This window comes from Phascolarctos cinereus, unplaced genomic scaffold, assembly GCF_003287225.1.
Source record: "Phascolarctos cinereus isolate Bilbo 61053 unplaced genomic scaffold, phaCin_HiC Scaffold_726;HRSCAF=1367, whole genome shotgun sequence".
Classification (NCBI taxonomy): Eukaryota; Metazoa; Chordata; class Mammalia; order Diprotodontia; family Phascolarctidae; genus Phascolarctos; species Phascolarctos cinereus.
Window position 1 is genome coordinate 121,292,397 of NW_027556098.1, and position 16,145 is coordinate 121,308,541.

A 16,145-nucleotide genomic window follows, 5' to 3' on the forward strand; every position below is an offset into this window, starting at 1 on the left:
GGAGCCCAAGGACTTACTGGGGAGACTAGGAGGCATGGTGGGAAGGATATATGCTGACCTTGGAATTGTGAGATCTGTGTTTGAATCTTGACTTGCCACTTAATCTCTTTATGACTAAATCCTTTCCCTATCTGGGAAAGAGGGAAAATGAGAGGATTGCTCTTGGACACATCTAAGATTCCTTCTGCATCCTTTACCTTTTCCTTTCTCCCTCTGTCCTATGTCTATTTCTTCTCTTTTAATGTCTTTTTTTCCTCTCATTATCCTTCCCTTTTCCTTCTTCTGTTTCCTGTCACTGATTATAATCAATGATTTTGTTCTTCAGTCATGTCTGACTCTTTGTGACCCCATTTGGAGTTTTCTTGGCCAAGATACTGGAGTGGTTTATCATTTTCTTCTTTTACAGATAAGAAAACTGAAGCAAACAGGGTTAAGTGACATGACTATTTGACACCAGTCATGCATTGCACACCTGTTGTCCAAGGAACAGCCTAGCCAAGCTTATTACCATGTTGGCCTCTGGGTAATGGGGGTTTTTGTAATTAGTATCTTTTTAAGTCATCTACTAAGACAGAAAAAGCTTGGGCTCCACATCAGTGGAAGGTGTAGCCATATCAATCAAAGTACAAATTCTTGAAGTGTTGAAATCTTAATATTATCCATTATTTTATTGATTAGACAGTGACATAAACCAATTAGATTAGGCCCCTTTTACCCAGAGGAAGGAGACATGTAGATAAAAGATAGCAAGAGTAACTAATGGACTTTAATAGAGTATATCCTCGATTCATAAAGGATTCTGTCAACTCCTGTGTTTAGCCATATTTTTTAAGAGTGTATCCCCTGACTCCAAAAGAATTCTATTAACCCCTGTGTTTAACCTTTTGTGACTTATTCATGGTTGGTGCATTCAAAGGTTTTGGGGATTGCCCACCCCCTAGATTACAAAATCCAATTCCCTTTGTCCACCCAAAGTACAATTACATGACCTTTAATAGCTGTGGGCCATATGACTATTTATTGGGCTATTGTCTGCACAGAGTCACCTTTCTGGGACCTATTAAACTTACAGCTTTGTTTCCACTGGCCAAGTTAAGATGGTCACCCTCTAAGTGGCAGAGAAGTAATTATACACGTCTCTGTGTCTTTCTGATATGAGTGATTACTATCCATGTGGATTATATGTTATTCTACAAATGCTTTAGTTCAACCTAGTATGACAATTTATCTAAGTTCCTGAAACCTAACTCCCAAAAAGTGTTTCATGTCCTCATTTATTAATTAAAAAGCTAGTGAATGGAACATCTTATATTTCTCTTGAAAAAGTTTTAACAAACCAAAATAACTGAGTGTAGAATAAATTCCTTTACACTTGTGTAGTGCTTAATTATTTTTTTTCCCCAAGAGAGAAAGGTTTCCCATCTCAATCTCAATAGGATGTCTTTCTTACCAGGATTTTCTAGCCATACCCGTTCCTGAGAAAAGGCATCCAGGAAACTAATTTCCCTAGCTGGAAGTCATTTTTCTTACATCCCCACTGCCTTTTCCCCATCCTATTTGAAACTCTTGGAGACATTTCCAGATGACTGTAGGGAATGAAACTCAAATCAATGTTATTGCTTCGTCATATGTAGTAGTGGTCAAAGCTTTGGGAAGGAGTTTCAAATTTTTGACAAAGGATCAACTGATCAGTCAACAAACACCGAGAGCCTACTATGTGCTCAGGGCTATGCTGAGGTATTTGGATGAGTTATGGATTTCAATTATTTCTGATCACCTGGGCAACCGCTCACTGAGAATAATTAGATTGTGAAAATCTCAAGTTATCTAGAACTCCCTGGGCATTGAGTTGCTTTGGATAGCCAAGTTTTCTGGATGTCTCAATGCTTAGGAGGACCAGAGGGTTTTCATTTTAATTCTGGATGGGAATTTTTCTACACTATATTACAGACATGCTTGTCTTCTTAAACAGAGAGTGCTAAATCTATTTCAACTTTTGCTTAATGGCTCAGGGTCATTATTATGAATATTAATTGGTGAATTGGGTTCTAATACAAAATGCCCTTAAGGACCATGGGGGAGAGAGTGGATAGAGAGGAAGCTGTTTGCTTCTAAAATATACCTAGGCTGCTGCTTTTTAGTTTTCTGTTTATTCCCTGCCCAAGACCTGGAGTCAGGGAGATCTGAGTTCAAATCTGGCCTCAGACACTTACTAGCTATATGACCTTGGGTAAGTCACTTAACTTCAGCCTGCCTCAGTTTCCTCAACTGTAAAATGAGAATAATAACAGTACCTGACTTCCAGAGTTGTTGTGAGGACCAAATGAAATATTTGTAAAGCAACTTACAAACTTTAAAGTGCTATAAAAATGCTAGCTATTATTATTCACATTCCTACCAGCTGACCTACCTGTAACAGTCCACTCTCCTCCCTTGTAATTTGCTGCTTTTTTTTCCCACCTGCTATCACCTTGGAAATTAGATGACCAAGCTTATTAGAACTAAGTGTAAAGTTTGAGTAAATTGTCTGAAAGCGGGGTTCTGAGGAAACGTTATCCGAGTAAAGGGAGTGGACTTCATTGCACAGTCATTAATTTTGGTAGCACTTGAGCTTTTTCTTTTTAAACTTACATCCTATTCCATGAATGCTTTATGGATAAGATAGTGAAGTTGCCAGTTGGCTGAATTCTAGATAAGTGAGATATTACAGTCCTTGCCTTAATAAGCATTTTATTCCAAAGCTGGGGAAGTGTTTTCTCTCCTCTTACCTCCAACAAATGACATCACCTTTATTATCTCCCTTTATTTTCACAACATTCTTGTGAGGTATGTTTATTATACCCATTTTACAGAGAGATTAGGTAGGGATGCATTCTACAAGCTCCCGTGGCAACTTATAAGCAACTATTGTCCTATTATTGCTTTTACTCTCTGTCAAGGACACTGACATTACCCTATGATGTAAACTCATTCATATGATGGAAATTAGGTCCAATAAAACCCAAATGGAATTTATGCCCATCTTTCGTTACCTTCAGAAGATGCCTAGAATGCTATGAACAGGGTAACACATTAAGTAACTAACAATAAAACAGCGACAAGTGGTCATCCTGGCACCATAACGGTAAGGTGAAGGGGACCTTGCTACCAGTTTTTTCAGTAGTTAGCTGTTTTCTTTATCAGCTAACAGCAGCACATGAGGGAGTTAAGTTAAATTGCAGCAGAAAAACTGAGGTTATCTGCAGAGCCAATTACCATCCCCTAAATCTATGGCTTCTACTCTGTACCCCAACGTGTTAGAATGGTGGGGTGAGAGCAAAGAGTTAAAAGGCTTTTTTTTAAATTAACGATGTGTGCAAAGTAAGAGTTAAAAGGTTTTTCTGTTTCTCATGGGGACAAGAACTAGAAATCTTTGACAATGAAACTGACATTCATTTGTTGGTCTGGAAGGGTTCCTGCTTGATTTCCATTAGTATGGCACTCAGTTCAATGTGCTGGTGGGTGCCTCATCAGGATTATTTAGAACCTGTTTGGAAAATCTGTTTAGAAGATAGGAATAGATTCCCTGACTTGGAGGCATTGAGGTACAGAGGGGCTTGGAGTCAGGAAGGCTTGAATTCAAATCCAGCCACAAACACTAATTGTGTGACCCTGGGCAAGTCACTTAACCTCTTTTTGCCTCAGTTTCTTCCTCTGTAAAGTGAGGGTAATAATAGCACCCCCTTCCCATGGTTTTTGTGAATGGGATTAATAATTGTAAGGCACTTAGCACAGTGCCTGATACATAGTAAGCACTATATAAATGTTAGTTCTTATCATAATTAGATAATATTTGTGAAGCACTTAGCACAATGCCTGGCACCAGCATTTAATAAATGTTTAGTTCCTGCCTTTCTACTTTTGGAGATACCTTCATTTCCCTATAACATGTACAAGGATGCCAAATGTTACAGTTTGTATTCAGACCACTAAATGGAAATAATACCACCCAAGGGAGCATCTGGGTCCCAGGTGGTGATAGTACTATGTGGTGAGATTTTGCCAGTGACATTTTGACAGTATGATTTTTCCATAGTCATAGTTGCTTCTCTCTCTAGCCCTCTCCACATGGCAGGGAGGTTGTCTAGGACCCTACGGTCATAGAGCTGGAAGGGGCTTCAGTCCAAACCTCTCATTTTATAAATAAGGAGATGCAGGCCCAGGGAGGTTCAAAGGCCTCATAAGTATTAATGTCAGGGGTGGAATTTGTACCCAGGTTCTCTGACCCCAGAGGCAGTGCTCTTTGTTAATGGTGTCTGTGCTTCTCATCCTTTCCTCTCCCATGCCCATTCATCTATTGAATATCAAATATAAACTCAATAAAGAGCCTTAAGAGGTGGAAGGGGTGGGGGAAGAATATGCATTTACAGACAGTAGATGGGTAGGGACATCCTGAATCAAGAAGAATATTTACTGCTCAATAGGGAGTTGGAATATCTTCCTGTCCACAACATTGATAAGAAGCCCAATCCAGAAGCAAGATATGATGGATCAGAAGACAAAGTTGGAAGGGACCTCAGAGAGCTTTTCTTCCAACCCTCTCGTCTAATAGATGGGAAAAAAAATGTGAGGCCCAATGCCATGAACATTCTATATGCTCATATGCTGATTATTTGTCTCCTGCCCAGGGAAACAAGCACTGGACGTGGTCATTGAAAGGGCCCATTTGAGGCTGTAATAAGTAGTTGAGATCTCAGGGAAAAGAAAAGGAAGAGATAATGCTTTCCTAGCTGGACCATATTCAGACATTTTGTACTAATGAGATCCCAGCAATACTTAAGGGGCACATAGAAATGTAAGCAGCTGGATGAGACCACAGTGCATGTGTAGAGAAATACCAAGGTGAGACCCAAGTATTCCCAAGTGGGGCAGTGTGTCACCTCCTCGTCCCACTCTTGCAGCTATGACCTTAGTTCTCCAATCTGAGTATGAAGAAGCATTGCAGAAAGCGGCTGATGGGAGTACAGGAGTGGAGGAGAAGAGGTAACATTTTGGGAACAGAAGCCGACATTTTATTAACTTAAGGGCAGAAAGACACTCATGGATGCCTAACACAGTATCCTGCAACTTTTAGGCACCTAATAAGTATTTTTGTTGGTGATATTGAAAGAACCCCTTCTATCCTAATTCTAAGTCTCTATATCTAACTTGGAGTATTTACTTCTCTCATGCTCATATCTAGTAAGAAGCCTTCCAATTCTGCACAATAGGAACAGGATAGACGTGGTTTTAAACATGTTTATAATTACAAATATACTTGAAGATAAGTACAGTCAACTCCCAATGCCAGTGAGGGTGACATATGTATATTACAGTTTGGGGGGGCAAACTTTTCCTTTAAGGCTACTGTCTTTTGAGGTTACTAGCCCTCAAACTGATCACTCGATTCATTAACATCTCACATTTGCTCCATTTCTTTCTTCATTTTTCAATGCAGCCTGATGGGAAGAGAACCCTTTGTGGATTCAGCTTGCTGCCCTGGTCCAAAGAAGACTTGAAAAGGCGTAGCTCTGATGAAGCGGGTTGCTTTATGAAAGCATTCTCCTTTCTCCTCTCACGCTAGAGGAGGAGCCGCTTCTTCCAAAGGAAAGTAGGATTGGAATGAACTGAAGTGTCAGGTGAAGGAGGGCAGGACAGGGAAATCAGACAGCTTTCCTGCTCCACTTCATCTCTTCACCACAACAGGGCCTCGTTCTTTGGCTTGAGGTGAATTCCCAGAAAATCAAATACAAGCAAAACCATACAAATATAAAATTAGCCTTGACATTGACTCTTCATAATTAGACAATCCATCATGGAGGATTATCCGTGCTTTTGCTGCCTTCCATCAGTGAGAACGATGATGGACAAATGACTAGCATGAGGTCCATCTCATGCCAGTTTCAAAAATGACCTCTATTAGAGATTATTAGAGGCACTTCGGGGCCAAAATTTCTGAGGGAGGTCACATTTCCTTCTTGGGCTCCTGGTCGGGTTGGCTAAGAGTGGAAAGTCACCAAGAATGGCTCCATTAGGCAGTAGAGACTCCAGAATTTTCTGAAGATGAGAGGGTCTGGCATCAGCCACTCTGTGCCCACTTGCTCCTAGCTCTGTCCATTGTCCCTATCTCAATACAGCATCTTTTCTCTTTCCAGTCTTTGGACATAGTGTGTCCCAAGCACCTACAACAGCCAAAGTATAAAGTCCCAAGAAACTACTTGCAAAAAAAAAATCAACATATTCCTTTCTTTATCTCTTTTAGAAAAGGAAATAACCACTCTGTATTTCTCCACATGGTCCCTGGCCCATGTCCCAGAAGGAAGGTCAGTGTTCTGTATCCTGGGTGGTTAGAGTCTCCAACTGTGCCTTATGTTGCAATTCCCTTCTTTGGGGGCCCAAGCTCTATTTCTCTGGACATTGGAATGCCCTAAGTAGAGAGTCCTTGTCAGATCCTGAGAAGTTGACAAGACACTCTATTGAGGTCAGAGTTCTGAATAAGGGGCTAGCCCTTGGCTCCACATTCCATGGAAGCTGGAAAATCCTTGGCCAAGGGTTATATGGTAGTACAGATCAGATACACATTTACGGAGTTCAGTTAAGTAGAGCAAGTTTTTGAAAAAGTAAAAAAGGTCAGTTTTTCTCCTCTCCTTCCCAGTTACAAAAAAGGAAAACTATTTGTTAACTTTAGTAAATACCAGTTTTGGGGGGCTGGGGTTGGGAGACAGAGGCATGTCGGAGTCCAGTTCTTCTGGAGGTCATAGCTGGGCTAAACGAGGAATGCTAAATCAGCCCAGATGCTTTTTCCTGTACGTTATATTCTTTATTTTTCTTCACCCTCCAGCTGATGAAGATGAGCAGCAGTAAACCTAGGGCTTTGTAGCCCATCTGCAGTCCCAGATAACTGCCAAGAGAAAAGAGAATGGGCATTATAGGGAAAGGCTCTCAGCTTTTATGGAAAGTCCCTTTCTTTAGTTCCAGGAGGTCTGAGGTGTAGGAGACGCTCATCATAGATTTCGAACTGGAAAGCACCATAGAGGACATTTAATCCAAACTTCTCATTTCACAGTTAAAGAAACTGAGGGTCAGAAGGGTTCAATCAGTCACTTAGGTAGAAAGTGGCAACACTGGCATTACACTAGCACCCATATTGACTTTTAGAGTTTGCAAAGTATGTTATCTTACTTGATGCTCACAACAGCTCTGTAAGGTAGATCATTTTGCAGGTGAAGAAAGTGAGGCTCTCAGAGGTTAAGTGATGTCATCACCATCAACCTCATCATTATCATCATAGTATTTCTGTAGCACTTTAAGATTTACGAAATATTTTACAAATATCTCATCGTATCCTGACAGCAAACTGGGAAGTAGGTGCCATTATTATTTCCGGTTTACAGATGGAGAAACTGAGGCTTCCAGAGGTTAAGTGACATCATCATCATCATCATCATCATCATAGTATTTCTATAGCACTCTAAGGTTTACAAAACACTTTACAAATATCTCATCTTATCCTGACAGCAAACCTGGAAGGTATGCGTCATATTCCCATTTTACAGATGAAGAAATTGAAGCTTGGGTATGGAAAAGGTTAAATCGGGGTGGGGAACTTGCCGCGTTGAGGCCACATGTAGCTGCAAGTTTTCCCCCACTGGGTTTACACAGTGTCACATAGCAAGTATCTGAGGCCAGATAGGAACTCAGGACTTTGTGATTCCGAGTCCTTATTCTTTCCACTGTACCACCAAGCTGTCTAGATTTAAATCTCAGTCCTCTGACTCCAAATACGAAACTCTTTTCTAATGTACCTCACAGTCCCCATAGAAGGCTAGAGCTAAGTAGACAATGCAAGAAAGCTGTAGAGAGGAGCAGCTAGGTGGCGCAGTGGATAGAGCACCGGCCCTGAAGTCAGGAGAACCTGAGTTCAAATCCTGCCTCATACCAAACACTTGACCCTTACTAGCTGTACAACCCTGGGCAAGTCACTTAACTCCAATCGCCTAGAAAGAAAAAAAGCTCTAGAGGACAGCAGAAGACTCTGGTCCACAGGCCAGGCTTATGTGGAGAGAAGTAATCCAGTATCACAAATGATCCTGAGATCAGTGAATTTTTTATGATTATCTCAGATTCCAAAGAGGAAGAGGTATTTTGCCCTGCATCTTTTGCTCTTGACCCTGAAACTTAGGATCATAGGATCATGGGGCTACCTCATTTTAGCCCCCTAACTCTCCTCCCCACTTCCCTTTAGAGTCCCTTGTGGCCCTCAGTGAGGGAAATGAAGTTGGAGGGCAGCAATATACTGATTAAGGGGAGAGATCGTTGTGGAGAAGGGCCACACCTTTCTTATCACCACCACCAACAGTTGTTGACCAACTGGCACCAATAGGCAGATTGGCACCAGACCCCCAGGAATGGCAGCAACTCTTCCCCATCTCCTCCCCGACCACTGGTCCTGCTTCCAGCTAAACCCTTACTACCATCATCAAGGGAAGCAACTTCTGGGAAGAAGGGACCAGCCATCCCCACCAGCTGCCAACAATTTCCCTCTTCCAGGGCAGCTAGCCAGCCTAGCTGAAGCAGCAAGGCATCTTGAGGGAGACGCAGGAGACAGAATGTGCCAGGCAAGTCAAGCCACCACCACCACCACCACCATCGTGACTATCATATTTCCTCAGACCCTGATGGAGCCTTGGGAACATCAATGCTTCCTGCCATCATCCTGGGAAGCAGTCTCTGTGGAAATGTAGCCTGGCACCTGCTCTTACAGAGACTCTGGCCACAGCTACTGAAGACCCAGAAAAGAAGTCTCTTGCCACCAAAGTCTCTGACACTATCACATGGTTGATATCAGAAACAGATATGATTTTATCAGTTAAAATTACATTTTAAAAAAGGCATGGCCTTCTTCTTTGCCACTATACCCTATCCACTGCTCCTCAACTGTAAAGTGAAGGGTGTTGGGGCAGATGGACTCGGAGGTCCTTTCCAGGTCTAAATCTATGATGCTATAATCCTTTCCTCCCTTCTCTGAACCCCAAAGACAATGGGACTTTTTCATCTGACTTACAGCTGAAACTTCCCCTAGTCTCTGCACTAGAATGTGAGATTTTTGAGAGAAGGGGCTGTCTTAACTTTGCACATTATAAACACTTAATAAATGTTTTATTTAGGGCAGCTAGGTGGTTCAGTGAATAGCGCACAGAACTTGGAGTCAGAAATGTTCAAGTTCCTGAGTTCAAATCTGGCCTCAAACACGTATTACCTGTGTGACCCTGAGCAAGTCACTTAACCTTTTTTGACTCAGTTTCTTCATCTGTAAAATGAGCTGAAGAAGGAAATAGCAAACCACTCTAGAATCTTTGCCAAGAAAACCTCAAATTGGATCACAAAAACTCAGACATGACTGGACGACAACAAAAATAGTATTTGTTCAAACGAAAAAGGGGAAATTTTTTTAAAGTGGGTGGTACGTTGGGGACGCCTTAGCTAGTTTTGCGCACAGGGCAAACATAGTTTTGAGGTGTGAAGAGATTAGCATTAGCTTCTCCATGTCACTAGGATGTTCTTACGCACCCCTACATGCATAGATTTTTTCTTTCCAAATGAGCCTGCTTCTACAATGCTACTTTCAAGGTACATACTCCCTCACCTCCTCCTTTCTCCCATCTCCTTTTACCTATGGCATAGAGTAAAGAAGACTTGAGTTCAAATCTCATCTCAAACGTACTAGCAGTGTGACCTTGGGTAAGTCACCTAATCTCTCTCAGTCTGTTTCCTCACCTGTAAAATGAGGGGTATTGTCTGGATGGCCTTTAGAGGCCCTTCCAGCTATAAATTTATGAGCCTATAATCCTTCCCTCCCTTCTCTGAACCCTAACCCAAAACCCAAAACAAAAAAACAAGCAAAGGCAGATTCATTTTCTTTAGGCCTACTGCTGCTGATGGTGCAGTGGATAGAGCATTGGGCCTGGAGTCAGGAAGACCTGCGTTCAAATTTGACCTCAGATAGTTACTAGCTGTGTGACCCTGGGCAAATCACTTACCCTCTGTCTGCCTCAGTTTCCTCAACTATAAAATAGGGATCATAACATAAGGTTGTTGTGAGGATCGCCTGAGATAATATTTGTAAAGAGCTTAGCACACTGCCCAGCATATAGTAGGTGCTATATAAATGCTTATTCCCTTCCCACCCTCTACCTGCAGATTTGTAATGGGCACATGTGGAAAAATCCTTCCCACACCATTAGTATAGGCATCCCTCCACTTTTGTCACCTGTTGCGAAGAGAGTCGTTGTCATAATAAGCGCAGGACCCTTTCTTCCCTGAGCACAACGTGTTCCACCGGATACAGGAGTAATCAATAGTAAGGCCGTACAGGGCTGGAGAGGGCAACCAGGCTACAGGCGACAAGGAAGGACAAAAGATTCAGAATATCAGAAAATGCCAGGTTCAATGTTTGTTGCAAGACGTAAGGAATCTTGGCAGCCCCAGGCTCTCCCAGGGGACTTCCAAATGTTGTGCTTACCTTGTGGTACATTTTTTTTTTAAAGGGAAAGAGGGCAGAAATCCCATCACAAAATGGCTCTGTTCCCCAAGGGAATTTCTTTAAAGACAAATATCTTTTCATGAAGCGTGGATTCCTCTTGCAACAGAAGAGAGAAACAGACCAGGGACATATCCATTCAACACACAATGAATCATGGAAGTTGGGTTAAGTACCATTTGAGAGATTTGGAAACATTGTTAAAAGCCACACTTTTAACAAATGGGATTTGCACAGATCCTTTCTGGCTAGAAGATCAAACCCTTTCGGAAGCCTTCCTATACCTGTTGTGGGAACTTCCCTGAAAGACTGGGAAGGGGACAAGACCTTGTTTCCCTCTTTTACTGATGGCCACTGGGGTGTCTAAGGGGTGCCAGGGGTGTAAAAAAGACCACAGAATTCATCAACTTCGAATCTCAGACTTTGACCTCAGAAATCATTTAGGCTAACTCTCTCATTTTACAGATGAGTAAACTGAGGCTCAGAAAATGAAAAATGACTTACCCAGCCAGAACCCATGTCTCTTGTTCTCTTGATCCAATGCTTTCCCCATAATTCTACACTGGAGAATGACTTTGTATTTAGGCTGTAGATACAGGGTGTCCCAAAAGTCTTAGTGCAGTTATTTTTTGCTGGGGGGGTGGGTGGGCAGTTTTTACACTAAGGCTTTTGGGATACCCCATATCAACAGTAAAGTAATAAACTTAAAACTGCACTAGGACTTTTGGGACACCCTACATTTTTTATATACGTGCATGTGTACATATTGTTTTCCCCAATAGAATGTAGGCTCCTTGAAGGCAAGAGACTATTGTACTTCTCTTTGTATACTCAGGACCTAGCACGGTGGCTGGCATATAGCAGGTACTTAAGAAATTTTAATTGATTTTGCAGCCAGATGACAATTGAGGTAACTTTGGTTAGTTAATTCAGTGATCAGAATTACACAAACTGTGTCCAACTCAGAATAAAGCTAGAAACTTGCGATAATGGGAAACTGTGGCCAAATTTTTAAGAATACAGAAAATACTTTATCTTTCCTTTTAGTAATGATGAAATGACATGCAAATTGGTATCCTTTAAAAGATATAGTACTGAGACAGTTATACGGTTATGTCCAGTCCGAGGACCTAGGGTTCTGTTGAGTTGTCCTGACCAGGACAAACCTTGGATTCAGTCTAAGGGCTGTACTTGAAGACCTAGAGGGCCACATGTGACCTCAAGGCCTGAAGGTTCCCCACCCCTGTACTAAACATAACTAAATAAATCAGATGTAATTGGAGAAAGCTGCTTTGTGACTGATATTTAAGTGAATTAACAAGAAGCTCATTCTTCTCTCTGGCCCTTCCCAACATTATCATACTCCCCACCATATTTCTGGGAGAGCGAAATTAGCAAGAATAAAGAGTCATTATCTCTACCTTGCTCCATGTGAAACTAAGTCCAGATGGGAAAAATTTCTGTCAGCATGCACTGGGAAGTAATTTTAAACCTGCCCAAGTTTAAAAATACGAAGCATTTTTTATATATTAGACCCAAGTTGCATTCTTTGGTGATGAGTACAATCCTGCCAAGCCTGAACTTTATAACTTTGGCCACTTTGAGTTATCTGAGCTCAATTTAGGGGAAAAAAACCATAAAAAAACAAACTTTCCAAATGCTTGTAGCCACAGAAAAGGTCATTTTTTTCAAGTTCACTGGAGGTAGCAAGGACCTGACTTATTTAGCTCATATTTAAGCTGCCTTTTAAGCTATGTCAAGAATGGAAAGCTTCAATCTCCACAGGGAGTTTTTGGATAAAGTTTAATTGAATGAAAGCAGGTCTTCTACTGTTCTGATGGTTCTTTTGACTCCAAACCATGTACAATGTGCATTTTACCTCGGTCTGATAAGGTAAAAGGGACCTAACTGACCCACCAGACCAAAGAGGAGAAGACCACAGCAGTGTGATGATGCAGAAAGAATCCTGGATTCCCTAACACTGCCTCTAGCCATAACCATCCCTAATACGTCCTATTTTCCCAACAAGTCCTAAAAAGGATGTTCTTTCCTTCCTATTCTCCTTAAGTAGTCCTATCTTTGCCTTTCTTCTGATCTTTGAAGATATTGCCTTATATGGTCCTCCTGTTAATCTCATAAAATATTTCACCTTCTACTTTTCAGAAAACATTGAGACCATCTGGTCCAAACTCCCTCAAATACCTCCCTCCTCTCATTAGCCCTGTATTAATCCTCTCCTCTTTCCTTCCAGAGTTAGAGCAGAAGGTTTCTTTCTACTCTATAACTAACCTCTTCACTCTAGACCCCATACCTTCTACTTGCCCCAGGACCTCATTCCCCTAAGTAGCCCCTCCCCTAGAATCTTCAGCTTCTTTCTCTGCAGGGGCACCTCTATGTCTTCAAGCATATCCAGGTCTCTAGCTTTGAAAATTTCCAGCACTCAGGTCAGAGTCTTACATATAGTAGGCACTTAATAAATGTTTCTTGAATTGAATTGATTTGATACCTTATAGCTTTTCACTCCTAAACTTCTTGAACCTATGTGGTCTACACCCATTGCATCCACTTTCAATCCATTCATTCTTTTCTTAACTAGATGCAACCTCAATCTTTCCCACCCTTACTTCTATCCTAACTACTTTTTTAAAGCTTAAAAGTGACCTTCTTATTAAATCTATAGGGTCTTTCTCACACTTTATTCTCCTCGTGGTACAGTAGGAAGAGTAGAAAGCACCTGGGATTGAATATCTGCTCTGCCACTTACTACCTCTGTGACTTGGGGCAAATTATTTATTAATAAGCCTTAGTTTTCATATATGTAAAAAGAGGACGTAGGACTAGATCAATGGTGTCAGACTCAAACAGAAACAGATTTGTGGGTGGCATATTGGCTTAGCATTATCTATGTTGTTGTTAAACATTTCCCAATTACATTTTAATCTGGTTTGGACTGTACTTAGGAGTTTTGTGGGCTGTGAGTTTGACACTTTTGGATTAAGTGTCCTCTAAGACCTCTTCTAGCCTTAAGTCTATGATCCTATGAATTATCACTTGATAATGTGGCCACCCTCCTCCACCCAGTCAAAATACTCTCCCCCCTTTGTTTTCTTTCTTTGATTTTTTTTCTTCTTTTGATGTATGACCCTAGCAGTGATATAGAGTATACATACTTCTGGGCATAGTTCAAATTGTTTTCCAGAATGTCTTGACTAATTCATACCTTTGCTAACAGAATGCTGGCATACCTGTTTTCCCACAACCCCTCCAACATTCATCATTTTCTTCTTTTGTCATCTTTGCCAGACTGATAGCTATAAGGTGGAATCTTGGAGTTGTTTTAATTTGCATTTCTCTAATTATGAGTGATTTAAAGTATTTTCCAGAAAGTTGTTCTATAATAATTATTTCCATATAATTATTCCACGTAATAATCATTGAGAGTTTACCTGTCTTCCATCTTCTTTTGAAAACTGTCTGCTCATATCCATGACCATTTATCTATTGATCTTTCTTTGTTTCCCACAATTCAATACTTCCTGGTTTTCCTCTTCTCTCTGATCATTCCTTTCTGTCAACTTTACTTGTGCCTCTACTTTCTTCCATTACCTGCAAGTATCTTCCTAGGGTAGCTATGGGTATCCTCAGTCTTCAGCCATTTTTCTCCATATTCCTTCTCTGAATATATTTCTAAGATCTCAATACCATCTTTATGTTGATGACATGCTAAAGATACCTAAATCTCCATCTCCAGCTCTAAACACTCACCTCTGTTCCAATCCTTCACATCTAGTTTGCCTACAGAACATCTCCATATAAATGTCCCAACTCACCTCTGCCTCCTGGCTTCTCCAGCTTTCTTCAAGCCCCAACTCCCAATTCCCCTAAATCCTAGTGCCTTCCTTTTATTATTTCTTATTTACCCTGTGTATAGCTTATTTGCACATGGTTGTTTGCATGTTGACTCTCCCATGAGATTGTAGGGTCCTCAAGGGCACGAACTTTCTTTTGACTTTTATTTTTTTGTATACTCACTGTCTAGTACAGTGCCTGGTGACAGTAGGTGCTTAATAAAAATGTACTGACTGACACACCAGGCTAGAAACCTCATCGTCTTTCAAAGAAAGATCTGTTAATTTATTGAGATGGGTATACATGGGTATATGCGCCTTCCACCAACACAAATCTATCATGATTCAATCAATGCTCAGTTCATCACTGGACAAAGTTTGTTCTTAGCTGCATCTTCCATGCAATCTTGTACATTTCTTATATATACATAAGATATATATATATATGCTCATATATATATCAGATACATGAAGGCCTGAAGGGAGCCTTCAAAGCAACATTTTGCTCTACCAAATCAAATAATTTCTTAAAATTGATAAATAACATCAGTCTTATATTCTCTGTATCTTTTGGTCAACAGTGTCACTAAAAAGTGGTTTTCCACAGAACTTGGCAAAAGCCCTGCCCATCCCTTCTACAGTTTTCATCAAAGTACCCTCAATGCACATGTCATTTGCATAAAGCTTTTTCTAGAGATTAGAAGGAGAACTTACCCCCCTGCTCTCCTCCCCCATTCAATCTTTTACATCCTTTTGGAATCTTCCTCTCTTTGAGATAATCTTGAAAATTGACCTGTGCAGTTTTTTCAATTGTGTGACTTCCAGCACACTTCAAATCCAGTCATTCTGCCCCACTTTATACTCCCTAAGTGTCCCTGTCACTTCTTTACATGGTACATCAGGTACAGATCAATCTCTGCAAGTCCAAATGTGATGGTTCCACTCTTGTTGCCAATGAGATTATATCAACGTAGAAGTGCTGGCAGAATTATTTGATTTCATGACTGTTTGTACTCTTCTTTTCCAGTGTAATATACCAAAAGATAATCTAATCTAGCTAGCCCACATGCCAAGTTCTCTTAAAGTCTCTTTTCTCCTCAACTCCTTTTCACTGTATTGTAAGCAAATGGTTGTAATCTTAAAAAAAAACAACCCACCAACAACCTTTTATTCATTCATTCATTCGTTCATTCATTCATTCATGCAGTAGCTTCATCTCCCCATCTTGTCTAGGCTGGGGCTCTTTACTGATTAGGTTCCACTACTGATTGGCATGGGAGTCTTGTTTGATTTGCTCCATTCCCAACTTTGGTCAGTTCAAGAAATCTGTGATTTTCTGTATTCTTCTTTCTTGATGTTTTGAAAAGGAGTTTATACTTTAGCTATCATGTCTGTATGCAGGAAGAAGCTTTTTTTTGTTCTGTTTTTATTGTTGTGTTTACTAAGGAAGTCTTTGAATATTTTTCTCCTCTTCATCATGGTCACTGTTAAATTTATCAAGGGAATGATGACAGAGTCAATGTCTTTGCTTGTATCCATTTCCAGTTTTTCATAGATGAGGATTCATTTTAAAAGATAGTTGGAACAATTTCATGCAGTCATTTCTTTTCATATTTATCTTTTCTCCTATTTTGGGGTTGATTTTGAATCTTGCTCTTGTTAAGCCAATAGTCTAACTGCATACAGGCATTCTTAACATTCTGAAAATGATGACTATATCTGTAGCTATATAACTTCCA

At 40.7% G+C, this 16,145-nt stretch overlaps 1 protein-coding gene across 1 annotated transcript in view; it reads right to left on the reverse strand.

Moving 5' to 3' along the window:
- Window positions 1-5,263: 5,263 nt before the first annotated feature.
- Window positions 5,264-16,145, reverse strand: part of SLCO2A1 (solute carrier organic anion transporter family member 2A1) — a 153,336-nt gene continuing 142,454 nt past the window's right edge. Inside the window, exons 13-14 of the mRNA XM_020986077.2 lie at window positions 10,289-10,412; window positions 5,264-6,919 (exon numbers count right to left, since the gene is read on the reverse strand). Of these exons, the coding sequence (XP_020841736.1) occupies window positions 6,799-6,919; window positions 10,289-10,412 (245 nt within the window). The 3' untranslated portion in view covers window positions 5,264-6,798. The remainder of the gene's footprint in view (window positions 6,920-10,288; window positions 10,413-16,145) is intronic.